This window comes from Amphiura filiformis, chromosome 9 (assembly GCF_039555335.1).
Source record: "Amphiura filiformis chromosome 9, Afil_fr2py, whole genome shotgun sequence".
Taxonomy (NCBI): Eukaryota; Metazoa; Echinodermata; class Ophiuroidea; order Amphilepidida; family Amphiuridae; genus Amphiura; species Amphiura filiformis.
Genome location: NC_092636.1, coordinates 51937815 through 51964634, shown reverse-complemented (window position 1 = coordinate 51964634; position 26820 = coordinate 51937815). Strand labels below are relative to the sequence as shown.

The window sequence follows — 26820 nt, the reverse complement described above, 5'->3', positions numbered from 1 at the left end:
TTCGTTATTCCTAAGGCCCGGTTCATATTCGTTATTCCCAAGGCCCGGTTCATATTCGTTATTCCCAAGGCCCGGTTCATATTCGTTATTCCCAAGGCCCGGTTCATATTCCTTATTCCCAAGGCCCGGTTCATATTCCTTATTCCCAAGGCCCGGTTCATATTCCTTATTCCTAAGGCCCGGTTCATATTCGTTATTCCTAAGGCCCGGATCATATTCGTTATTCCTAAGGCCCGGTTCATATTCGTTATTCCTAAGGCCCGGTTCATATTCGTTATTCCTATTAAGGCCCGGTTCATATTCGTTATTCAATCTATTTTCATTCTATTTCCAGTCATTTTTCATTTTGCTATTTAAGTTTGTAAGTTTATTATTTTGACTTATGATCTTCCAATATTAAACAAGGGGTGATTTCTGAAGGTAGTTACTTTCGTAGTGTGTTTGTATGTATTCATATCAATTATTTATAATGTGCATTTAGTGCTCTCAACTATACCACTATTTCTTTCAACTACTCTGTTTAACACCCCATAAAATTTTCAGGGGTTTCCAAATTAAACAAATAACATGTATATAAAGCACTCACGAGATCAAAGTTCGAAATAATCTAAACTCCTGATTAGAAATTTTAAGTGCAGGGACCTTTGTTCGCAGATTAACAATAACAGTCCTTGCCGTTTTTATCTGTTTTTCTTTTATAACAGTCCTTGCCGTTCTTATCTGGTTTTCTTTTATAAAAATTATTTCAGGCCAATACACTTTTTGTTTGTGTTTTGCTCTTAGGGTAAAGGCAGGATCGAGCCGTTTCTGAAAGAATTTATCTTGGACAAGTACCGGTATCTATCATTATTAACATCTTGAAATATAAACTTCCTAAGCTCATCACCAGTGGACTTTTTGAGTCTTTGTTGGTCATTTAGTGTTATGTTCACAAAAAGTGGTAAATATTGCGCGCTAAAAACGCCCACCTCAAAAAAAGGGAAAAGCATAATAAACAAACAAACAAATAAAAACATTTATCAAAGTAAATACAGAAATGACAACAAAATGTGTAGGTATTTATTAGCTTTTATTTCTGACGAATATAATTCAATCAGTATTAGAACTCCGCTTTACGGGGAACATGGGGAATGGGTGAGCTATGGCAATTTCACGCGGTGCACCATAAACAGGCAAATCAACATTGCTATTTTCTTTTTGCCTTGCTATAGTGACGTTTACAATCATAAATAAGAGCTAGCTGTAGGCCTGTATTCTATTTTATCACTTTATCTACAGCACTACACGTAGCCAAATTCATTGTTTTAGTACAACAGAGCAAGTTTGAATAAAATCATAATTATGACTTTAAATCCACTAAAGAACACTATACCACGGATAAGATAGTGCGTTTTCTTTCACTTTACCTCATTAGTTTGACTTAAAATGGCCAGTATACTTTACTGTCAGTTGTTACTAATAATATTTTATAATATTTGGTTAAAAATAACCAAATTAAAATTTGACCAAAATAGTATATTAAGGCTTTAAGTATCTGGTTAAGGCATCCATGCAGGTGTGAACGTGCATATGGGGACTAAAATGAATGATTCTTGACCCGAGCTGTACATTGATTTCATATGTGCTAGCATGTTCTTCATGGGACGAATCAATCCAACAAAAAGCTCTAATAATCATTGTTAAACACGTACCTTTTCAGTGATCATAGCCAAAGTGTAAACAAATAATAATTGTGTATAAATTGCTTAAAAGTGAAGGATTAGTCATTAAAATTGTCATTAGGGATTTTGGAAATGAAAAATTTGGCAAAAAACGTGGAAATAGCAGTATTGACAAAAGTTAAAGTCCCATTCAAATATAGCCAAATTACACTTTCATGTAAAATGCCCTATTTGTTTTTAATTTACAGCTTTTGGCTATATAACCACTATAGTAGACTATATGTCAGCACGTCTATGACACTAACAAAGGTGCAAAAAACGAAATTCATGTTTTATGATTTGTGCGATTTTCCTAATGAGCAAATTACTGAATATGCCTTTAATTATAATAGTTCTCATGTACATAATTGTCTCATGAAAACAGGATATACAAAAATAATATATCAGAAATTTGATCATGTTGATATTTCGGAGAACAATCTCATTTTCGTTTCTTTTCTTCCTTTTCATCCGGGATAAGCTCTTGCACAGGAGTAAAGCTAAACACCCATCTGCGTCGCTCAAAATACTTGGTTTTACGAAATAATGTGTCTGTGCCGTGTAAACGGTCCAAGATGCCAAGAACACCGAAATTGTTGACGAACCTGCATGCAAAATAAAAATAATAATAATAATAATAATAATAATAATAATAATAATAATAATAATAATAATAATAATAATAATAATAATAATAATAATAATAATAATAATAATAATAATAAATAAATAAATAAATAAATAAATAAATAAATAAATAAATAAATAAATAAATAAATAAATAAATAAATAAATAAATAAATAAATATAAATAAATGGGCATATAAATGAACTTTACATTTACAAATTAACCGTCGTACACGGTGCAAATGATAATAGCGATACATTTGTTAACGTTTATGTGAGCTTTCCCAGAAGTTATAAATTATGCTCATCAGAAGCTCTACTGGATGAGCGATTTGCGCCCATATCCCTTTTCTTTTTCTTTTTGCGAATGTTATCCTTCGAAAGTGAATTATTTAAAGGTTTTTGCAAAGGTGTTCAAACGGTTAGGGAAGGCAAGTTTACTAACATGCATTGGAGATTCGTCTAGGACTGGATAACAGCAAGAAAACAATTAAATAATGACGTTTGTCTTCTGAATTCTTACTTTAAATGATGGTAATCGTGAAATTCTGGCGGCAAACAAAATGGCAGATGGTATCCACTGTGACTAAACAAAGTCTCCAATGGGAGAATGACAGACCATGCGAATGCCACCGTTGAATGACATCCCGTTATCAATTGACCACTCAATACGGGCATAACGTTGGAGAAGTAAAACTCAAATGGGTGTGCGTACATTGCGCTAAGGGCGACAGGTGCGGTCCATTCATGGTGCTTCTTGTGAATGTACTTGTAGATGCGTGGGTGATGGAGAAGTCTGCAAAATGATAAAAAATTAACACAAACCAATTATTTGTCTTCATTTTAATATAATTTGATCGAAGGTCAAATAGACACAATCTTAATGTTTCGTGATCTAGCAATTATGTAACAAAGGAAATGTCGTCATTACAGGCACTGTATGGCATGCACATCCATCCCATCCTTTACTGGAAGAGTCCCTATAGGACGACAAGACAACATTACGTGACAATGGTCAGTCTGACTTGGACAAAAAGACGTTCTTGACGGAATCCCATCAACTGTATCATGTGGATAGCGTCACTGCGCCAGGATCCATTCAAGACGGGCTCTGGGACTACGTACGTCCAGCCATCAACGGTATACCGGAGCTATGCTTTTTGCGGAGTTTGAGTGTCGAAAACGTTCTCCAATATAAACAAAAACAACAAAAACAAAAAACAAAAACAAAACAAAACAAAAAACAGACAAAACAAACAAACAAAGCACGTAAACATATCCCAGAATACAATGGGGAACCTACAATGGTGGACTCTCATCCGCCAATTTCAGAGAGGCCGGCAATGCATTTTTGATGCGGACCATACTGATGATAAAACCTGGATAAACCTGTGATTTCTTGAATTCTTAATTAGACAAACATTTACGAAGCTTTATGAAATGCATAATTTAATTTTTGTTTGTTTTGAGTAACAACCATACCTACCTGTGAGTGTAATAAAAGAAAACTTCATAGCTGAGTATGAGGCTAATAAGATCCCTGAAGAAAACTGGAATCGTAGGAAGCTCTCTTCCCATGTCACTGCCTCGAAGTACCTCAAACCAGTTCCATAGAAACCCCGCAGGCACAGATATGAGATGATTGAAAGCTATCACACGCAAAAGTTGTTTTATACGATGACTCGGAAGCTAAAGCAGGATCAGAGGAGGAATGGCAGAGCATCAGCAGAAGCAGAAAAAGGAAACGTTACAAAATGATAATGCCAAGTAAAAATAAAAATATGTTTCTCGTCTGGGTTTTTTTAAAAATTAGGAGGATGAGGGCTTTTTATTTTCTATTTTTATTGGAAAACGACGCTAAATACCTGTATTTGGCACCATATTTTGGGTATTCGACATACAGATTGATATCTGAGAAAAAGGAGGAGGCCCTTTTTATTTTATTGTTTTGAGAGGTAGGCCCCTCTAGTGATCACAAAACTCTTCTTAAATGATGCATTATGCATTTGCAAAGCCGTAAAATAAGTTTCAACCTCTGAAACATCTTTTTCAACAAATTATAATTGAAAGTTTACCATGTTTACAAAATAAACAGAAATTTGAAAAATCTTCAAAAAAGGAGGAGGGCGCGGACGAGAAACACGTATTTTTTTTACTCGGCCTAATTGTTTCGAATACAAGTGCATTATGGTCAAATTAGTTGGCAAGTAGATTAAAAAATAGGGCTTCAATGAAAACAGATTTGATTTCAACATTCTGTTTTTTTCTGTATTATAAACAAATGAAATCCGGTAAAATTGCACCCACAAACGAAATGCGAGAAATAGCATAGCACTGAAAACTAACATGTAACGAGGTTATCTTTCCTGTCGTTGAATGCGCTCACAAAAATACGGGATCGAATAGCAAAGTTTGCACAGTATTTTTGTGGGACACGAGAGCATATCAAATTGCATTCTGAATACGAGGAATGTCCTTCTGATTTTAAATATTTTTTGATTTTTTGAAATTCGAGATATAATACGAATTTTATGACAAATTATTATTGATATTTTTGACATTTAACAGTGCTCAAAGTAATCTTAAATGATTATGTACTTTTAAGTAGGGCCTACATATCATCATTCATCACCGCCCTTATCATCATGTCATCATCATCATCATCATCATCATCTTCTTCATCATTAATCCGTCATGACATCATCATCATCATTCTTCACTTGTACTCGTAATATACCGTAGGCCTCATGATGTAAATCTTCGTACCTCTTCAAATGGCTGCACTTTGTATTTTATGAGCCATGCTGGTTTCAGCACATCAGATAGAAGAAAAAGACCACCAACACTCCACAGCACAACGAACTGGATCAATGATACTCCTATATTAAAATAATGTCAACATGTTAAAATGGTAAGTAACACAAGATGGGTAATAAATAGCAAGGGGGTGACACTAAATTCACGGTTGTTCTATTAGCAACGCAAAATCTATGAAAAATTCAGCTGGTTTACTAGCTAGAAAGTGAGGCCAGTTATCGATCCGTTATAGCTCGTTATGAATAATTCATGTTCGACCCCTTGGATCATGTTAATTGAGTTTGGCAAATAACAACGTTGTTAGTTTTGCGAACTTTGCCTGTTCAATGAGAGTATAGCGCGCCCCCAATACATCTGGGCACAAAACAGGCGAAAACGATCCAGTTTAATGAAATGGCGGACGGGTATTCCCATCAGGCACCAGTGATATGTTTTTTCAAAGAAAGTCTACTAATTTGATATGAAATGACATTTTGCAATAGCAAAGTCGAAATTAGGACTTGCTGTCAATAATATGAAGGAAATATGTGACAGAGGCAAGGTGGGAAATACAAGTAGGCCTAGTATTTAAGTTATAATAACCTTTGATACCCGACCTGACCTTCCATCATGGCGCCTTATTCGTCTTTATGTATTTCTATTATGCTCTCAAGTAAAATAAAATACCACTCTGCTCTGTGCAGACAATGTTACTTGGCTCCCAGCATGAATTATTGATTTTATACGGAAGTAAAGAAATGCACAGTGTATGTGCATGATGTGCAAGCATACTCCAAATATTTACGGTAAATCTGAATAGTGGTCACATGTTAACATATCATGTGCTCGGGAAATCACGTGGCAACATTTTAAGATTTCAGGCTTGTTTACTAGTTAATTGCCATTTGTACTCTTTTATTATTTATCTTTGTTAATTAACATATATTTTAAATGCTGATAAATCGTGGTTGGCTACCCATGATATCTGTTAAATTCAATGTTTTATGAATATAATTCTACCAAGCAGAGGGGGTCACGCAGCAGAATTTCACATCACCTGACTTAGCTACATTTCGAAGCTCTGCTCTTCAAATTCATGTAAATTTCAAAGTTTATACATTTAATATATTTAATATGATACAAATTTTTTGTTATAACCAACTGGTACACGAAATATACTAGCTTATTACCTATACAGAAAGGTGATTATCAGCCTTCACTCAGCAAATGACATGCCCGGCATATGCAGCCATTCTCCGTCTGGATAACATGACTGTCGCCCTCAATACGTCTGGGCGCAAATTTAAATAACAATACGCTATTTACATATCAATGCGGCCTCATGCTAATTAAAGCTGCCCCATCCAGGAGTTCATCTATGTAAAAAGTTACATCGGCAGAACCGGAACTGACCGTTATTTATTGTATGGGCGGAGCCATAGGCGGAGAGCCATACTTTAATTTTGTTTTGCAATATTTGTTCGCACGTTTAAGGGTTTATCTAGCCACTGTATAGATTGAAAGTTGCAGGGTATATAGTATGTAATCGAATGAAGAAGTAGATAGATTTTCTATAATAATATGTGTTCAGGAGAGGAGATATTTAACAAAAACAAAAACACACAAGTCCGTCAAATGCACGAATAAGAATACGTGTACAGTATAGGCCTATCCACCATTGGGGAATTGCCGCAGCTGATTAGAGTCGTTCATTTCGTGCGGTACATGATTAGAGTCGTTCATTTCGTACGGTAAATAGCGGGCAATGGGTGTATTTTTTGTTTGCTTTTGTGTTGCTTTTTGGAAACACTCGCACCCGCTATAAAGTCGTTAATTTGTTTGCACAGACCTAGTCTCCTACACAGCCAATTTGTGTCGGGCGATCCGAACAAACATCGTGATAGTTACATACAGTCTGGCCCGAGGCACAGACTATCAAGTGTTTATTGACCTTCAATAAAATCGATACTGTAGTACAAACATGCTATATACAGGGTGTCCCTGAAAGAACTGTTTCGTCAGAAACTTAATTGTTTGGGTATTTTAACGCCACTAAAACAAAACTAAATACTTTTGAATTTTGACAAAAGACGAAATATTAAGATTAGAAATTTAATAACGTGGCATAATCACTGCGCATCATAATTTTTACTTCATTTACTGTATAAAACACATCTTTTGACTCATTATGACCCCAGATTTTTTTTCTTTTTTGAGAAACAAAAATCCTTCCAAACTTTACATAGAGCCAAAAATTTACAAGATTAAATTTTTTATTTTGAAATAACAATTCAGGGAATTTTGTTTTTGTTTGTTAACGTTTGTTTTAATACGCAATCACTCAGGCACACCCTTTCCAACGAAAAATGAAAACTTTAATCTCAACATTTAATTTTGAGCATGGAGAAAGGAAATCATAATTTCCTCCCGTTTCTCCCCATTTTCCCCTTCTGTTTTTCTTCTCTTTTTTTTCATTTTGCTTTTCACCTTTCCACATTTTTTCTTCTCAGACAACCCTTGTTTACCAAAAGTTATAAATTTTATTTAATTGATGACGACACAGCATTTTGTCATCCCTGTCTAGCCCCGCTCCAAAGGTCTGACCTGGTGGTTAAACCGGCGCAGGCCAGATGTCAGAACTGCAAATCAAATGCAGCAAGGTAGAGGTTGTAATATCGTGCACATAGCTAACTATACCTTGCTGTGTATAGTGAACAGAGCACGTGTATTTTGCTCACTGGCAATTGATACAAACAGAAGGTATCAATAAATGGGACAGTATGAATGGATCGTTTTCGAAGTTTATGTTGTGATGAAGTTTGGCAGTCAACATGTGCGATGATGCCGAGTATTAGGGAACAAACCAAAAGATCAATGACGTCCTATAAACGAAACTAGTTTTGTTTAGGGGTGAGGGGGTAAAAATACTCGATTACGTTTGTACAAAACCATCGGTCTGAAGAATGTGTCATTATTATTATTAATTCAACATTTTCAACATTTCATTATTACGTTTCTGGCAGGGAGGGAGGGTGTCGGCTGAGAAATGAAACTAGTTACGTTTATAGGACGTCATCGATCTTTTGGTTTGTTCCCTTATAGGGTCTACAGGGGTTTTAACAACATGGTGTATCGCCTAAACTTGGTCAGTTGTATTTGTAGAGCTGAATAGATTTCGGGGTCACAAGATTCCAAGGTCACACAGGGTTCATCTGAGGTCAAATGACTAAAAAACTGTCATAATGGCACGAAACTTGGTGGGTATAGTCAACACTTAGAGTAAAATTTTTGGAAGGTCATTTTGGGGTCATCCGAGGTCACCCAGAGGCATTTGAGGTCAAATTACTAAAAACTGTTATATGGGCTCGAAACTTGGTGGGTATAGTCAACATTTAGATTCAAATTATTGGAAGGTCATTTCGGTGTCATCCGAGGTCACCCAGGGTCATCTGATGTCAAATTACTAAAAACTGACATAACAGCATGAAATTTGGTGAGTACAGTCAACATTAAGAGTCAAATGTTTGGAAGGTCATTTTGGGGGTATTCCAAGGTCACTTAGGGGTCATCTGAGGTCAAATGACTAACATCTGTCGTATGGGCATGAAACTTGGTGGGTACGGTCAATATTGCTAGGAAACTGTCTATTCATACAAACTGAACTTCCACCACACGGCTCGGGTTGTTTTGGTAAAGCAATACCAACACCTGTTGTGAACTCGACACCACGAGGGGATATCCCATATCCCAACCCGTGCTCTGGGCATCTTGTAAAACATAAACATTACACAGCCGTGCGGCCTATTACATTTCCATATTATTTCCTTCTTTAATCACCCCACACTCCCCATCCACCATCCAGGCTTCGCCCATACAGGGTTCTGAAAAGAAACTCACATCTAAACACAACCACTACCATACCATCACCCAACAACCTTACACACCAACCGCGTATGCCGAAAACCGCGCAACCCGAGAACCGCTCTAGTCTGTTGAGCATTTGCCGTGTGCATATGATGCAATACAGGGTGTCCCAGAATGATCTATACCAAGAAAGTTGAATTTTTTAGGTATGAACATCATTAGCCTACTATTGTTTTAAATTCTAAGTTCTATATTATTTTAACTTTCTTGGGAATTATAGATTTTACAAATTGGACGTTTCTAATAGGAGTTACAGCTAGGATATTGCGTACAAATGGTGAATTTCAAGTTTGGCAAAACAACCTGTTGAATTACTAACCATTCAGCACGAAGTTATTTGAAAAAAGTATTTGTTTTTTGTTGTGTCCTGTTGTTAGTTTCACTTAAAAGGCAATATCTAATTTATGAAGTACTATTAGGGACCGTTCACAAACGCTTGTTAGGGGGGCATGAAAATTTCATCACGAAAATTTTTCGCCCCCCCCCCCCTTTTTTCAGGTCTCAAAAATTTCAGGCCCCCCCCCCTTTTTTTGACATGAAAATTATGAGTCAACCCCATAGAAAAGCATATAAACTCAATTTTCCGGGAAAAGTTGTGGTCAATTTTGTCAGGGCCCCCCTTAGGAGGGTTCAAACTTCTAAGCCCCCCATTTTGCACCAGCCCCCCCCCAACAGTGTGTGTTTGCATCGACCACCCCCACAAGTGTTTGTGAACGGTCCCTCAACAAGTTACTCCAAAGTTCTCCAAATAAATGAACAAAATTCACGAAGTCGAGACCTGGGTCGAGACTCACCTGTGCGTCTGAGAAAAGCTCCCTCGTCTTCATATATTTCATTTGTGTAGTCAAACAGCTGGCCCCAGTATTGTTGTAGTACGGGAGTTGCGTTGTAATGCATTTTTATTCTTCAGAAGTCTTAATATGACGCGACGACGTACCGGTACCGTACCTGTTACTGCTAGGCCTAAACATTAAGCATCATTACTCTGACAAGTATTTAAAAGTTAACCACGTTTACAAAGTGAAGGCAAAATGCCGTCTTTAGAAAAGTGTTTTAATGCTAAACACTTGCAGTGTAGACTGTAGACTATGCTATTACCATTACATGTAGTATCATTGTATGTCTTTCTTCGTCCATTTAGTTGATCGACCTCTTAGGGTCAAAGTACATTCGACTTCGCAGGTGCCTGGTGGTGGGTTATGTCAGGTGTAGTAATAGCGCCCTCTAGACTTTAGTATAATAATATCGGGGCAATTCCAGACTCATGCTCGTACTACACTTTCGTCCTGTTATAGTGTTACCAACTTTATGCTCCAGCTTTTTAAACTCATTTGTACGTATGGGGCAGCTGTGAAAAACCAGGGACGGAAAAACGGTAATTCGTGCTACGAGCAGAGGACATGCTAAAAAATCACTCATGAAGGTCTATATTTTGATAAGACTTTTGATGGAATATAAACGAACTATAGCAATAAATACATTAACAAAAAAACAAAAAAAAAAAACAAACAAAAAACATGAAAAACATTATAGAATAATGTCAATTTAAATATTCTTTGAGCAATTTAAAAGAAAAAAACATAAAATAAAATGAAGATGTGCAAAGGAGTTCAAACTGAGCTGTGCAGGTCTTTTTTCACTCAAAAAAGTAACACATTTGGCCAAAAACATACAACTTAATTTAAAGAGCATGTTAATCTCTTTAGTTTTAAAGTTCTCAGTACTAAGTTTTTTCATGGTTTGGGTCATGTCCCTGTTTGCTTGGAAATGCCCACTAATTGAGCTGTGGAAAAACAACTGTATCACTAGGCCTACTTTGTTTTCACTATGCCCGATGCCGTTTGATCCTTTTTGTGCTTTGCATTCCGTTTTTGATATTCATACCATTCCATCATCAAAACACAACACATACCCAGTGACCCAGAGACCCAGAGACAAAAAGGTGGATAGCTAACTGTTGGATCATAACAGGATTGGTGGAGCCATGGTCAGAGGATAGAGGTATGATATAAAATGAGTCTACTAAAGTAGACTATTTTGTGTGTGATTTTGTGAGATACGTGAAGCACCATAAACAGGAAAGTCAACAATGCTATCACTTTTGCTTTGCAATACACGACGTTCCTAATCATAAGATATAATAGCTCATTTCATTACTGTTCCGTGATCACAACGGGTTTTCTCTGGCAATTTGCGAGAAATGTTAAATTATTTTTTTTACTGGGAAAGGAAAATATGTCTGCACATGGACCCATCCACATACAAAAGTGTCAATTTCTGGTAAGGGTAGAATAAGGACTAGCATTATAAGGATATAGGCCGGGGATATATCCTATACGATAGGGGTTAGAGTTATATAGAGTTAGAATTCCTAGAATTATAGGAATCTGTATAGCTAAATATAGGTCAAAGTGTACCACCGGCGTGTCCAGGATCTTTTCCTGCGGGGGGCTAAGCCCCTTTTTTTTTTTTTTTCGGGGGGCTGTATGGCTAAAATCGCCAAAAAACGGCTGATTTTACATGATTTTTAACAAAGTGCGGGGGGCTTCAGCACCCAAAGCCCCCCTGGACACGCTACTGTGTACTGTCCTTTATTATTTTTTGTTTATAAGTTCTGTTCTCATTATAATAAGAGTGTTTGCCCACTAATTGAGTTGTGGAAAAACAACTGTTTCACTAGGTTTCGTAAAATCTCATACAGCACAATAGTGTCCCTTAATACTATCGTCGGACGATACAAACACATTAAAACAGTTCATATATATTTAAAAGATAATTATATTGGATATACGGTATTGGTTTGACTGATATGCCCATATACATTCCAGTTGCAGCTTGAGGGGCTGAAGCACAGTGTGGCATGATTGAATTCACAAAATGCAATATACAGTGGCGGTGCCACGAGGGGGCAAATGCCCCAGTCAGAACTCTTGCCCCTGTTGCCCCCCAGAAAAAAACCCAAAATTACGAAAATGTCCACTTTTTGCGGTAATTTTGCGCAAAATTTGTTGATTTTGCCCCCCCCTGAAATTCACTTTAACACCCCCCGAAAAAAATTCCTGGCGCCGCCACTGGCAATATAGCTCAAAATTTGTGACCGCTCGCCATCCAAAATGAGATAAGCACCTGGGGATACTAGTAAGCATCAGTTTATCCACATGATCACGAATAATTATAAAATGATCATTATTATACCCAGTAGGCAGAGGTTACTAGGATTTCGACGCGTTGTATCAACGTTGATTCAACGTCAGGTGTATGTCGGTAAATAGGCCTATAGTCTCATTTTCTTTTCTTTTCTTCTTTTTCATCCGGGATAAGCTTTTGAACAGGAGTAAAGCCAAACATCCATCTGCGTCGCTCAAAATGTTTGGTTTTACGATATAATGTGTCTGTGCCATGTAAATAGTCCAAGATGCCCCAAGCGCCGAAATTGTTGACGAACCTGCAATATAAAAAACAAAAAGTATGTAACGTGAGCATATATAACTAATGTCCTCCGTAACTTTTTCTGGTTATATCATGATATGAGTGGACGGTTTTCTTTTAACTAATTATGAAAGTGAATATGCCTACTTCACTTTGATAAAAGTAGGACTAAACCAAAACAAGTTTGACACAACTCTTTATCAGTGTATTCTTGAATCGTTTTTAACTACTACTGCGCTAAATTTCCGTGTGTTTTCCCATAAATGATAAATCTGAGTTAACTTCCCAAATAGGTAGTGCATACATAGATTGTTGGGCGTCTCTGACAAAAAAAAATCATGTCGTCCTCTCTCCTCTGGCGAATTAAAAGTGGATCAGGTGGAAATTATTTAAAAGCGCTTGTTTACATTTCAAACGATTTGCGAATAGGAAAGTTTATGAACCTGCATTATACTACTAGACTCGTCAAGAACAGGATATCGGAAGAAAAACGGCAAAGACTAAAATGAAAATAATAATGAAGTTTTTCTGCTTACTTGTAATGATGAAAATCGTGAAATTCTGGCGGCCAAGAAAATGGCAGATGGTATCCACTGTGACTAAGCAATGTTTCCAATGGGAGAATGACAGCCCAGGCAAATACTACCGTTGAATGACATCCCGTTATCAATTGACCACTCGTAAAACTCAATATGTTGGAGAAGCAGAACTCGATTGGATGTGCGTATATGGCGCTGAGGGCGACAGGTGCCGTCCATTCATGATGCTTCTTGTGAATGTATTTGAACATGCGTGGATGATGAAGAAGTCTGCATGAGTTTAATACAAAACATCGGGACAAAACAGCGTAATTTTGATCTTGATTTTAATATGAGTTATTTGATCGATGGTCAAAAAGACACTGACTGTCTATTCGCTGACGTAGTGCGAGTTGGTATCCATTGGTTACTGGTTCAAGCCTATATACTAGTAGGGATGCCCACTCTCAATACAGTTTCCACTAGAACGATTTTTCATTTACTGTGTGCGTGCTCTCACACACGTATTGTCTATGGAGAAACTGATCGATACAAGAAATCCCAGGCCTGTTAAATGGCGTACATACTTGTTTTGATCCAAATGTAGGCCTATATCAGGGTGTTTCAAGAAATTCCTGATTCCACCAGAAAACATTAACCAAACTTTTTCCTGTTTGGTCAGTAAATAGAGAGGACCTTCCTGCATGAAGAGATCAACTTTTTTAATGAAAAATTTAATGAGATGAGAACTACAACAGGTTGAAGTGACACCATTCCGTGCATCAGGTGTTCAAACGCAATTATCTCCGAATTTGGAGTGAATCAGACAAGCAAACTTACATACTCATAAAATTTAACTATTTATGAAGACAAAATGTGTAGGATGTTAAGAAATTTAAGAATGTTTAAGCCTACTGCGGCCTATCTCAAATCATGCACTTCCCGTGCACTTCTCACTACCATGTCCATTTCATAGGGAGTATAAAAACCGGGGACCATCATGTCTTCCATGCACACACAGTATTGCTCAATGTAGTAAAGATAACCTTTGAGTTGGAGCAAATTTCTCAAAATTGGTAGTGATTAATGTTACCAAACTTATGCCATGATGAAATATAATAATTTTTGAAGATAAAATGTGCTGACCTTAAAAGATTGAACAATGTTTAAGACTACCGCTTTTCATTTGAAATAATGCACTTATTGTTCATCTCTGGAGATATTTTCCATGGCGGCCATCTATGATCATGCTTGAGGTTTCACCAAACAAACCATGGGTTTTGAGGTCTTATATTTTTTGTTGTATGTCAACAAAATCGATAAAATTTTCAGGATGATCTTATTTTCATGTTGTTATAAGCAAATATAATGTTCCAGATCAGATATTTAATAAATACATTAAGAAAAAGTACCTTAAAGTTGCACTTTCTGTTAGTATTCCTTTTTGGACTTTAACTTTTTAACATGTTCTAGCAGCCCTATATAAAACCGTGACACTCGAAAGGCCATATCTCTGGAATGAAACGTCCGATTAAGATTATTTAAACGCCAAAATGTTTCTTTCATCAATTCCCATCCAATAAGTTAGGTCTGAATCAATTTAAAAGTACTTCAATTTTTAGTGGACATGCCTAATACTAGGCTCATGGTATGCCATAATCTTTGCGTTGTGATCATTTCGATCAGTGGTTCGTAAAAAAAGAAAACGTGATCCAGTTGATAATAACGTGCACTCCACCAGCGAATATGTTCACGCTCTGTAAATTATATAAAGGAACCGTCGTATATCACGATATACGAGTAGCTGTGTCTGTGATAAAAAAAAAAGGACCAAGGCCACAAGGCGACAACCCCCTCCCCCTATTTTACGGAAGGGTGGACTTTTCAAGTAGGGTCAGTCGGTCGGGACTTGTGATTGAAGTTAAGCCTTTACCCATCTGATGGGTAGAGGACGCCTGGTTTGGGTTTCCAGGAAGTAAAACGTCCCCCATTTATCACAAATCATAAGTTGATCTAAATCAACGTCATAAAAGATTTGTGATCAGTAACACATTTAGAATTGTTTGCGAAGATTTCATTATTACGTGTTTATCCAAAGGCGATGTCAAAAATGGCGATATCGCATAGGACCCCCCCCGATAAACTCGTAATCTGTCTTAGGCATTATTTTTTTTAGAAATGATGATGTATCAAGTCATCTATATTGGAGTTACAATCATATACCTGTGAGTGTAATAAAAGACAATTTCATAGCTGAGTATGAGGCTAATAAGATCCCTGAAGAAAACTGGAATCGTAGGAAGCTCTCTTCCCATGTCACTGCCTCGAAGTACCTCAAGCCAGTTCACTACATATGCAGCAGGTACAGATATGAGTTGGTTAAAAGCTATCACACGCAAAAGTTGTTTTATACGATGACTCGGAAGCTAATATCGGCAGATATAGAAAAAAGAAGAAAGTACAAAAATTGTTTCAAATCACAAATACGTATGATAAAATCAGTAGCAAAATAATTTCAAAGAAAACTGCAGATTTGATTTCACCGTAAAGAACGACTCTTTTTGATCTTCATTATCTCAAATAAACAGATGAAATGCGTTAAAAATATTTGCACCCTATTTAAAAACAAAATGCGTGAAATGCATGCCCTAAAGGATATAGCACGTACAGGCCACTGTATAAGGTTATCTTTCCTGTTGCTGGATACACTCACAAAAAGTACCGTTTTTAAAATAACCAATCTTTAAGTTATCGTCGCGCCGTCGTCATCATTATCATCACATCATCATCATCGTCATCATCATCATAGCTCATCATCACCACCATCAAACATCATCATCATTCGTCTGTATCATCATCCAGTAATATCATCATCATTATCATATAGTACGTCCATGATTTTTGTACCTCTTCAAATGGTTGCACCTTGTATTTTATCATAAGCCATGCTGGTTGCAGCACATCAGATAGAAGAAAAAGACCACCAACACTCCACAACACAACGAACTGGATCAATGATATTCCTAGAATTAAAATAATGTCAACATGTTAAACTGATACGTAAACTAAGGTGGGTAAACTGAAGTAATATCATTTAACTATGTCCTATAAATATGATTCCAGAGGTTTAGGAAACCAAAAAGATACTTTGACTTCGACGGCCCGGGGTTCGACGGTTATGCTCTGCAACACCCGCAGACAGGGGCACAGAGCAGAGCCTTAGAATGAGGCCATCCGCAGAGGTATCTTAGATACAACAAAGATTTCTTTTAATGTTTCTGTTCAATCAAATGTTTTGGAATGTATATAGTTGCAATTCGGCAATGGTGCGTAGAAAAAAGGATTTATTAAAACAGTCTTTCTTGACTTGTTGTTTTATGAATACCTGTTTATTTGAAGACAAAAATGGGCGTTGGACTGGCTGTAAAAACAAGGCATGATGCAGTCATGTCTACATTAGAATTCATCTCGACCTTTGCAGGATAAAACCCCATTAAAAGCTATTATACCAAGATAACACTCATTGAAACAGCTCAACTGATTAAATCGGATCTTCTCTGGTTGTGCACACGTGTCTGTTTTATATGTGTGGTATCGCTATGAGGTGCTATAATACAGCTTCAGTTGGGTAACTGATTATAAAGGAAACGCAAGGAAACAATGGTATATGTGGACCTTTGTTCACGAAATGAGAGTATGAGACAATGGCCTGCTTTTTGTTAACCAGCATTCTTGAAAATGAGCAACATAATGATTGTTGACTTAACACGGTTTGGAAATAATTTCTTCATATTTTGGTGTTATCTGTCGTTTACATATCCTTCCTAAAACACAAAAGTGCGACTATTTCCAAACACCTAAATTAGCTAAAAATTTAGGACATGTTACAAAACTATATTTTCTAGAATTTCATAGAATAGTTTAAATGTAGCTTGTACCGTTTTTTTGTGGCATCCTTCAGAACGGAGCGGTCCGTTACCAATATAGTTCAATATTTTCGGTCAAATCTCCATTCAATTAACACGGGGAGTTGGCTATGAGCTAGCTATGCTTTGCCCTCATTCATATTCTACGAAAGTGCGACTATTTCTGAACATCTAACCTAGCTGTAATTTTAGGTCATGTTAGAGAAATATATTTGCTAGAAGTTTGGAGAATAGTTTAAATATTGGCCGGTTATTTTTCACACAGTGATGTTAACTAGGCAAATGCAATATACTTCTAACATACACTATTTGTAAAGGTCGCGCGTCAATGGTGAGAGCACTGTGTATTGTGTATAGGAAAACGGACAGTAACTGCAGTATGGAACTTTTAGACGCCGGTATGACACATCAGATCATGGGCGTCAATCCTGCAGGGGGACCTTTTGGCAAAATAACCCATTTTTTATTTTAGTTTTCGGCCACTTTTTGAAAATTCAGGTCGATTGTCCCCCAGTTTCCTAGCGTGAGTCATGGGGGTGGGGGTATGACGGGGGAAGGATAGGCCTATAGGCTACCGGTCCTGATTGGGGGGGGTTATTTGGCAATTTCCAGTGGGATTTTCTGCATGTTCAAATCGATTGGGGACACGTGACTTTCATGAGGGGGAACTTTAATACGAAAATTATCAAAAATAGCCTATGATCCACAGCTATCCACTGCCCTACTCCAAAATTCTCGATCATTGAAAATCGAGGTCGAGACTCACCTGTACCCCTGAGAAAAGCTCCCTCGTCTCCATATATTTCATTGGTGTAGTCAAAGAGCTGGCCCCAATATTGTTGTAGTACGGGAGTTGCGTTGAAATGCATTTTTATTCTCTACGACTACAAGTGTCCGATATGCCCAACCTTTATACATGTATGAGAAAGAAAGCATGCATGGACACATGAACTTGAACCTATTCGTGATCAAGAGGTGCAGGCCCGGGGTGCAGGTGAGCCAAACAGATGCCGGTGGTATATATCGGGTACAACTTGCCCCGCAACTTGCTCTGAATCCGGTCTGTATTTTTCTTCGTTCATTCAATTCAAGAGCCTGGCTGAACTTCACCTTGTCGTTGGGTCAAAGTGTAACTGCTTGACCGGCTTCTGGCACCGTGCCAGGGTCCCTTATCTGATCAGTCAGTGCAGGCCAGGCAGGTGAGGTGAGTGCAGCACCAATCACGCCCTCTAAATGGAATCGGGGCAATTCCATGCATGTTCCGCGCCCGCACTGCTTTTGGACGTCTTTTTACAAACTTCATGCTCCAGCTTTTAAACTAGGCCTAGTTTAAGTGGCATCTTGGTTTTTTTTCTATTTTAATAACAAACATTCAAGGCTAGATCCTCATAGTATTGCTAAATGAAGATATCAACCGTACTACGAGCAGAGGACATGCTAAAAATCACTCATGTATATTTTGATAGACTTAGGTGTCCTATAACAAAAAAAAACACTTAAGAATTTATTGTATAAGTAACTTACTATGTTAAGGTTTATCTTGATATACCTTTAATTCAGATTTACCCTTCATAGTTTTACATTTTGTTCATGATAACTCGTGCTACGGTAAAAAACGAACTCGCCGTACTACAGTTTGTCCGCACAGAAATATAGAAACGATTAACAAAAACATTAACAAAATTTTAAAACAAAAACATGCAAAACATCATAGAATATGTAACTTAAATATTGCTTGAGCAATTAAAAAAAAACATGAAATAGAACCTTAATGAAGATGTGCAAAGGAGATCCAAAATGTAGGTCTTTATTCACTCAAAAAAGTAAGAAATTTGGCCAAAAACAGGTGTGTGTATATATGCACCATGTACCAGTGCAGCGTACCTGCAACTTACATTATTTTGATACACAACTTGCTATTAGCACTTGTAGTTTTAAAGTTCTGAGTACTAAGTATTTTTCATGTTTTGGATCATGTCCCTGTTTGCTTGGAATTGCCCATTGGAATTCCACTAATTGAGCAGTTGTGGAAAACAACTGTTTCACTACCGTTTGATCTGTTTTTGTGTCGGCTTTTGTGAAATAGGGGCCTACGTGAAGCACCATAAACAGGAAAGTCAACAATGCTATCACTTTTGCTTTGCAATACACGACGTTCACAATCCGTGATCACAATGGGTTTTTAATTTCTTTAAATAAATTGTCTTCTCTGGCAATTGAGAGATGGGTTAAATCAATTTTTTACTGGAAAAGGCAAATATGTCTGCACATGGACCCAACATACAAAAGTGTCAATTTCTGGTAAGGGTAGAATAAGGATTAGAATAATAGGATATAGGCCGGGGATATATCCTATAGGATAAGGGCTAGAGTTATATAGAGTTAGAATTCCTAGAATTATAGGAATCTGTAGAGCTAAATATAGGTCACCGTGTGCTGTCCCTTTTTTTAATGTTCTGTTCTCATTATAATATTAAATCCTCATACAACACAATACAAACACAAAAAAAGCAGTTCATCTATAAAGATAATTATATATATATTGGTTTGATATGCCCGTCCATTCTGGTTGCAACTTGAGGGGCCGAAGGACAGTCTAGGGCGGGGTGGCATGATTGAGTTCACACTATGCAATATGGCTCAAAATTTGCGACCGCTCTTCATCCAAATGATATAGCATCCAACCATAAACGAGGAAAACGTAAGTTCCTTGGCATTCATGAAAATTAAACACTGTGTGTAAACACAGACTATTCCTTCTATAATCTGTGTTATAAATGTTATAAATATGGTTAGTCCTACGGAACCTGGTGGTGCATGATTCCTTAAAGGTGTCATCTTTGTAAGCATCAGTTTCTCCACAGGACGAACCACCATAATTATAAAATGATATAACAAATTTGATCATTATTATGTCGGTAAATGGGCCTATAATAGTCTCATTTTCTTTTCTTTTCTTCTTTTTCATCAGGAATAAGCTTTTGAACAGGAGTACAGCCAAACATCCATCTGCGTCGCTCAAAATGCTTGGTTTTACGATATAATGTGTCTGTGCCGTGTAAGTAGTCCAAGATGCCATAAGCGCCGAAATTGTTGACGAACCTGCAAAGAAACAAAAAGTGTGTAACGTGTGTAACTTTTTTGGGTTAGGCCTATATAGACGAATCCAACGAGCCAAGCCATGGTCAGGATTTGGTCGGCCATTATACTGGGTCCCCAGCGCACCAAGCTGGTGATGTGACTGCCCAATTGGGTGGATTAAAGCCGCTTAAAAAATCGATGTTATATTGTATTGTGTTGTATAAACTGTCATCATTCTTTTGTCTATACGTATAACACGGGTGATGCATATGCAGTTTAAAATTCCCGCCAAGGACGCATCATTTCACATTTCAGGTGAGATATACACAGCGGGGATCCAGCCATGGCTACCACTGAGGTGTAGGAATGCGTGAAATTGGATTCGTCTACAGGAGTGGTTTTCTTTTTTAAGAAAGTGAATAATATGCCTAGGCTAGATCTACTTCACTTTGATAAATGTAGGACTACCAAAACAAGTTCACACAACACTTTTGAAACAGGTCGGTAAATGACTAAATCGGCACATTTTGTGGCGACACGGATAATTTTCGGTTATGAGCTGTTATGGGTACACAATACAAGAAACGTTGCATCAGCCTCCTCGACTACAGGCCTACACCATTTTCCGACTTTTCTGTTTGGGTTGGCCCTTTTATAATTCTTTTATAATTATATGGTATCTAAAGAAAATGGCAAAGACTATGATAATAATAATAAAGTTTTTCTATATACTTACTTGTAATGATGGAAATCATGAAATTCTGGCGGCCAAGAAAATGGCAGATGGTATCCACTGTGACTAAACAAAGTCTCCAATGGGAGAATGACAGCCCAGGCAAATACCACCGTTGAATGACATCCCGTTATCAAATGACCACTCGCAAAACTCAATATGCTGGAGAAGCAGAACTCGATTGGATGTACGTATATGGCGCTGAGGGCAACAGGTGCCGTCCATTCATGATGCCTCTTGTGAATATATTTGAAAATGCGTGGATGATGGAGAAGTCTGCATAAAAACACCGAGACAAAACAACGTAATTTTGGTCTTGATTTTAATACGGGTAATTTGATCGATGGTCAAAAAGACACTGACATGGCGTAGTACACGTATCAATTGTGGGTACTGGTTCAAGCCTATTCGCCAGCGCCAGCGAAGTGTTACGTATAATCAAATTATCACCATGTCAACTGGATCACGCTTTTGAGGTCTACACCACGATCGAAATGATCGCAACACAAAGTCTATGGCGTGTATTCGAAAAGGTGCGTGATCCAGTTACCCATAGGTGTAGATCTGGGGGGGGGGGGGTGGTGGTCCATACAATCATTGACGCCTGTATGTGGGTTTCTGACCAAATTAATTTCATATTTGGCCATTTTAGTTTTTTGCGCTACGCGCGAATTTATTCCACTTTTGCACAATATTTCATCAGTTTCAAAATGGCAAATTTAAGCGCGCATTTGTAACACAAACTTAGCCTGTTGCCAAAAGGTACCGGATTCACTATATTTCAAATATCCCCACCCCATCCCATGTCAAAATGAAATCTACGCCACTGCAGTTACCAGGGAGTAACGTAACCACTATACATTCTGGATTATGGTACGCCATTGTATCTGTGTTGTGATCATTTCGATCAGTGGTTAGTAACAAAGAAAGCGTGATCCAATTGTACGTATACTTCACCAAAAGCTGGAAAATCTGAGTCGGTCGGGTTCGTAAAACAGGGTTTTTTCGTGTCCTAATGGCAAACCATACTAACAGTGGGGCACTTGTGCCCCATAGCATAATTTTGCTCTGACACCACATAATACATTTAGAATAATTGTTTGTGAAGATTTCATTATCATAATGTGTTTATCTAATGGAGACGCCCCCAGGATAAACCCGCGATTTCTAGGCATTGTTTTTAATGATGACGGCGCGGTGTCAAGTCATCTACGGAGTTACAAGAAATAAAGGTTCTAAACTTGTCCTCTTAGGAGAACCTTAGAGGTTCTCTAAAGAACCAAATATGGTTCCAAAACCATCGAAAATGGACCCAAAATGTGATACCGGTTCTTTAGAGAACCTTTAAGGGTTCTCTAAAATTAAAGAGCCTTTTTGAGAGGTTCAAGAGTGAGGGTTCTCCTGAGAGGAGAAAAAAATTCTATCTATAGAACCTTTATTTCTTAGAGTGAACCTGACACATACGTACCTGTGAGTGTAATAAAAGACAATTTCATGGCAGAGTATGAGGCTAATAAGATCCCTGAAGAAAACTGGAATCGTAGGAAGCTCTCTTCCCATGTCACTGCCTCGAAGTACCTCAAGCCAGTTCACTACATATGCAGCAGGTATAGCTATGAGATGGTTGAAAGCGATCACACGCAAAAGTTGTTTTACACGATGAGTCGGAAGCTAATATCGGCAGATGTAGAAAAAAGAAGGAAGTACAATGATTGTTCAAATCACAAAATAGCCCTGACGTATGATAAAATTAGTAACCAAGTAAGCAGAAAAATAAGTTCAAAGAAAACTGCCGATTTGGTTTCAGAACGAAATGAAATGCGTTAAAAAATTTGCACCCTAAAACGAAATGTGCGAAATAAATGTAGATATATTGGCATATTATACGACACTACAAGGTTATCTTTCTGGTTGCGATGGATACACTCACAAAAAGTAGGTGTTTAAAATTTCCAATCTGTCATCGTCGCGTCGTCGTTATCATCATCACATCAACATCATCGTCATCATCACCATCAATCATCATCATCATCATCATCACATCAACATCATCGTCATCATCACCATCTCCATCAATCAACATCATCAGCATCATCATCATCATCAACATCATCACCATCATCATCATCATCATCATCATCATCATCATCATCATCGTCATCATCATCATCATCATCATCATCATCACCATCATCATCATCATCATCACCATCATCATCATCATCATCATCATCATCATCACCATCATCATCAGTTGGTATTCATCATTATCATAGTACGTCCATGATTTATGTACCTCTTCAAATGGTTGCACCTTGTATTTTATGAGCCATGCTGGTTGCAGCACATCAGATAGAAGAAAAAGACCACCAACACTCCACAACACAACGAACTGGATGAATGATATTCCTAGACCAAGGTAATATTGAAGTTGAAATTAGTTAACTATATACCTATAAATATGATTCCAGAGGATTGGGAGACCATAGCCCAAACAGATACTCTGACTTTGACGGTTATACTTTGCAACACCAGCTGAGGTCATCCGCAGAGGTATAGTGCGCAAATTAGATTCTAGCATAGTTTTTTGGCTCTGGTTTTTTGGCAAGGTCTTGGTGGTATGTAGGCCTAACTTGGTCTTTTGATGTTTCTGCTGAATTTAAATATCTACTAAATGCTTCGGAATGTAGTTGCAATTCGGCAATGGTGCGTAGAAAAAAAAAAGGATTTGTTAAAAACAGTCTTTCTTGGCGTCAGTGGCGTAACTCCTATGGGCTCTGGGGGGCCGCGCCCCCGGGCACCCGGGCTAAGGGGCACCCTGGCCAGGCCTGGATACACATGCATTTCGACACGATAATACTTTGTTATAGGAACGAAGTGGACACCTTTACCTACCATGGAGAGAATTAATCTTCATTTGGCTGCCCCCCTCAACACAAAATTTTCGCTCGCTTCGCGCGCGGTGCACCTTAACTTGTCATTTGAAAGACCGAAATTCAACTTGATTATACCAAATTAGTGGTATTTAAGCCTGACATTTCGCGTGCCCGCGCGCAATTGTTTTAGGAAGAAGGGGTATTTTGTACTCTTGCTCCCGGGCGCCACAACCTCTAGCTACGTCACTGCAGCTAGGGATAAATCTTGAAAAGTAAAGCCATTGGAGGAGATGAAAACATTTTTTTGTTAACATGAAGTTCATTGAAAGATGAAATTAATTTGATCGGAAACACTACTTTTTTATAAGTTATTCGGTAGGTATATATGGCTTTCAATCAAGGGCATATATAGCAAGCTTTCTTGGTCGGGGGGGGGTAATATTTGAGGGCAAAAACGAAAGCAATTTTGCGCTTGCATAATTTTGACCCGGTATTTTCAGAGGGAATTACACATATACCGGTTTTCTTAGAGAGAGTATGTACATTTAAGTCTTTGATCTTCCCAAAAAGGCTTTATTGAGACAATGTGCGGGCGTAGCGAGCAAAATGTTTGTATTTTACGCTATTTGGGCCCATGATCTGGGTGGAAAGGGCTTATACTTTGATCAGCTCCTAATCGGCGGGCCTTATAACATCGCGGATTAATATCAAAATATTTTACTTTGAGAATTGTTTTGTCACACCTCTCCAGAAGCATCACAATTTACTAATGCAAGTCATATACTTTGTCTACTTTCGTTAACACACAAAATATAGGCCGGACAGGTCAAATAATGGCTCTCTTAACGTGGGCCTACTTTTGGCGTAGTGGTAAAAGCCTAACAAGTCCCGCCTATTACGAGCTGATCAAAGTATAATAGGGACATTGTGTGAGCGAGCAGCGCGCAAATCTTTTGTATTTTGCACTATTTTGGCCCATGATCGGGATGAATTTTGGTGGAAAACGGGCTTCTTGTCCCTTTTCTTTTTCTTTGCGTTCCCGATTTTCTCTTTCAATTTTTGTCGGAAGAGCACTTTTCTCTTTCATTTTTTTGTCCGGGTGGGGGGGCTTTGCACCATGCACACCATTGGTTAGGGGCACCCGATCTACTTTCGCCCCCGGGCACCCTGAACCAAAGTTACGCCACTGCTTGGCGTGCAATTTTATGAATGCCGTTTGTTATTTGAAAACAAAATACATGGCGTTCAGCGCAAGCGTTGGACTGGCTGTAAAAACAAGGAACTTTAATTAAACGCCGGTATCGGTATGGCTAGTTCCAATCATGGGTGACCCATTTTGGAATTTAGCTTTCGGCCACCTTTTGACATCGTCCCCCAGTGCGAGTCATCTTTGGCGGGGGTGGTGGACGATCATGACGGGTACCGGTCTTGGGGGGGGGGGGCAAGCTGTGTTTTGGCAATTTTCCTATGTGATTTTCTACATGTTCAAAATCGATTTGGGGACACGTGACTTTCGGGGGGGGGGGGGCTTTGTTAAAAATTGTCAAAAATAGCCTATGATCCACTAGCCACTGTCCTACTCAAGTTCTCGATCATCAAAATCGAGGTCGAGACCCCGGGTCGAGACTCACCTGTGCGTCTGAGAAAAGCTCCCTCGTCTCCATATATTTCATTGGTGTAGTCAAAGAGCTGGCCCCAGTATTGTTGTAGTACGGGAGTTGCGTTCAAATGCATTTTTGTATTCTTCAGAAGTGTCCTATTATAGCCTATTAGTCTCGATACGTCCAACTTAAGAAAGAGAGCATGCTCGTGAACTTATGTTCGTGATCAGGAGGTTCAGGTGGTCAAAAGAGCTCAAAACAGATGACCCGGGAGTATCATAGTATAAATCGGGTAACAACCTGCACTGAATCCGGTCTGAATGATTTTTCTGCGTTCATCAAGAGCCTAGTTGACTTTCACTTTGTCGTTGGGTCAAAGTTGTGCTTGACCGGCTTCTGGCACTGTGCCAGTGTCCCTTGTTAATGGTCAGGCAGTGCAGGCCAAGACCATGCCATAGGGCCCTAGTCGAATTTTGATAAATAAAAATTATTAATAATGATGTACGCATTATACTGATCATATCAAGTGTTCAATAGCTTTCAATAGTAAATGGTTATAAAGAGTTTATTTAAAGGGGCATTTCGTGATCCACAGCCTCATCCCCCAACTTTTCTCAAAACAAGTTGAGATTTTTACACCACTGGATACCTCTGGCTACATAATGTTTATGTACCAAATATTTCTTGCAGATTAATTCGTTTAGCAAAAATATCGCCAAATTTGAATTTCGTTCTGGTGCACCAGAAAGAAATTACAACACATTGTCTATGGAGCAGTGTAATAATCATGATTCATGCATAACTCGCAAACGCAAAATCGGAATCAACTGAAATTTTGGAAATAAGCTTTTTTCGTGGATATCTACTGAAAAATGTCATAAAAAGAGGATGCTAGGATCACGAAATCCTCCTTTAATTAGTAACAGTAAAGTAAAGCCCAAGTAAAATTCACTCGGGAAGCTAACAAACAGGGAGTACCCGTAAAATCATTGGTCACTTTTCAGAGTTTTTAAACCACTGCTTCCAAACAAAACAAATTATATTTCCAATTATCTCTTCTTTATGACATTAGGGTTCCGTTCTACACCTTGAAGTTGAAAAAGATTTTTTAATAATTTTGTAAGGGTGCCCTAGGGGTTAAAAATAGCCCGACCAAAGTTACCCCGCGTTTGGGGCAACTTTGGTCAGAGTATTACATTCCAAGAAAAAAAATCAACAAAAATTGATTTTCGCTGTATATGGGCAAGTAATTGTTGTTTTTTGTGACATTTGACACCTTGCAAAATTAATCAAGCACGCATCCTTGCTCACAAATATCGATTTTTAATTCTTCTGAAAAAAATGTAACAAAAATGCTCATTTTTGGTCAAAATGAATTCCGATTTTTTCGTAAATTTCGAGGAAATTGGACATGAGCGACTATTATTTCTTCCAAATATATTTCTTAACAAATTGACACCAAATATGACTAAAAACAATATTGCTGTACAAAAATATGACCATTTGAAAAAATATATTTGACCGACAAAAGTTACCCCGCTGACCGAAGTTACCCCATTTTACGGTACGGTGACTGAAAAGATCAGATGTGAAAATCAATTACACACAA

The 26820-nt window shown here is 37.9% G+C and overlaps 3 protein-coding genes across 3 annotated transcripts; all 3 read right to left on the bottom strand.

Annotated features, from left to right (window-relative positions):
* Window positions 1-1059: 1059 nt before the first annotated feature.
* LOC140161140 (fatty acid hydroxylase domain-containing protein 2-like) lies at window positions 1060-10185 on the bottom strand. The gene is made up of 5 exons (XM_072184572.1): window positions 9842-10185; window positions 5094-5206; window positions 3814-4016; window positions 2851-3123; window positions 1060-2305 (listed from the first exon to the last, which is right to left on the bottom strand). The coding sequence occupies exons 1-5, from the start codon at window positions 9942-9944 to the stop codon at window positions 2143-2145; spliced, it is 855 nt and encodes a 284-aa protein (XP_072040673.1). The 5' UTR covers window positions 9945-10185; the 3' UTR covers window positions 1060-2142.
* A 2125-nt stretch (window positions 10186-12310) lies between these two features.
* LOC140160355 (fatty acid hydroxylase domain-containing protein 2-like) lies at window positions 12311-17795 on the bottom strand. Its single transcript, XM_072183601.1, has 5 exons — window positions 17687-17795; window positions 15902-16017; window positions 15218-15420; window positions 13013-13285; window positions 12311-12492 (listed from the first exon to the last, which is right to left on the bottom strand). The coding sequence occupies exons 1-5, from the start codon at window positions 17787-17789 to the stop codon at window positions 12330-12332; spliced, it is 858 nt and encodes a 285-aa protein (XP_072039702.1). The 5' UTR covers window positions 17790-17795; the 3' UTR covers window positions 12311-12329.
* A 2029-nt stretch (window positions 17796-19824) lies between these two features.
* LOC140160356 (fatty acid hydroxylase domain-containing protein 2-like) lies at window positions 19825-25344 on the bottom strand. The gene is made up of 5 exons (XM_072183602.1): window positions 25242-25344; window positions 23031-23143; window positions 22203-22405; window positions 20738-21010; window positions 19825-20022 (listed from the first exon to the last, which is right to left on the bottom strand). Exons 1-5 carry the CDS (start codon window positions 25342-25344, stop codon window positions 19860-19862), a joined length of 855 nt encoding a protein of 284 aa, XP_072039703.1. The 3' UTR covers window positions 19825-19859.
* Window positions 25345-26820: the final 1476 nt, after the last annotated feature.

Bases quoted from the DNA above. Each gene is read 5' to 3' on its own strand.
- LOC140160355 (XM_072183601.1), bottom strand. From the start codon at position 17,789: ATGCATTTCAACGCAACTCCCGTACTACAACAATATTGGGGCCAGCTC. The intron at 15,421-15,901 runs GTACAAAAATCA...TGCCGATATTAG, and splicing joins AGGTGCAACCATTTGAAGAG to CTTCCGAGTCATCGTATAAA. The intron at 13,286-15,217 runs GTATATGATTGT...AAACTCATGCAG, and splicing joins GTCTTTTATTACACTCACAG to ACTTCTTCATCATCCACGCA.
- LOC140161140 (XM_072184572.1), bottom strand. From the start codon at position 9,944: ATGCATTACAACGCAACTCCCGTACTACAACAATACTGGGGCCAGCTG. The intron at 3,124-3,813 runs GTAGGTATGGTT...ATCATTTTGCAG, and splicing joins TTCTTTTATTACACTCACAG to ACTTCTCCATCACCCACGCA. The intron at 2,306-2,850 runs GTAAGAATTCAG...TTTTGCATGCAG, and splicing joins CACGATTACCATCATTTAAA to GTTCGTCAACAATTTCGGTG.
- LOC140160356 (XM_072183602.1), bottom strand. From the start codon at position 25,344: ATGCATTTGAACGCAACTCCCGTACTACAACAATACTGGGGCCAGCTC. The intron at 22,406-23,030 runs GTACATAAATCA...TGCCGATATTAG, and splicing joins AGGTGCAACCATTTGAAGAG to CTTCCGACTCATCGTGTAAA. The intron at 20,023-20,737 runs GTAAGTATATAG...GTTTCTTTGCAG, and splicing joins CATGATTTCCATCATTACAA to GTTCGTCAACAATTTCGGCG.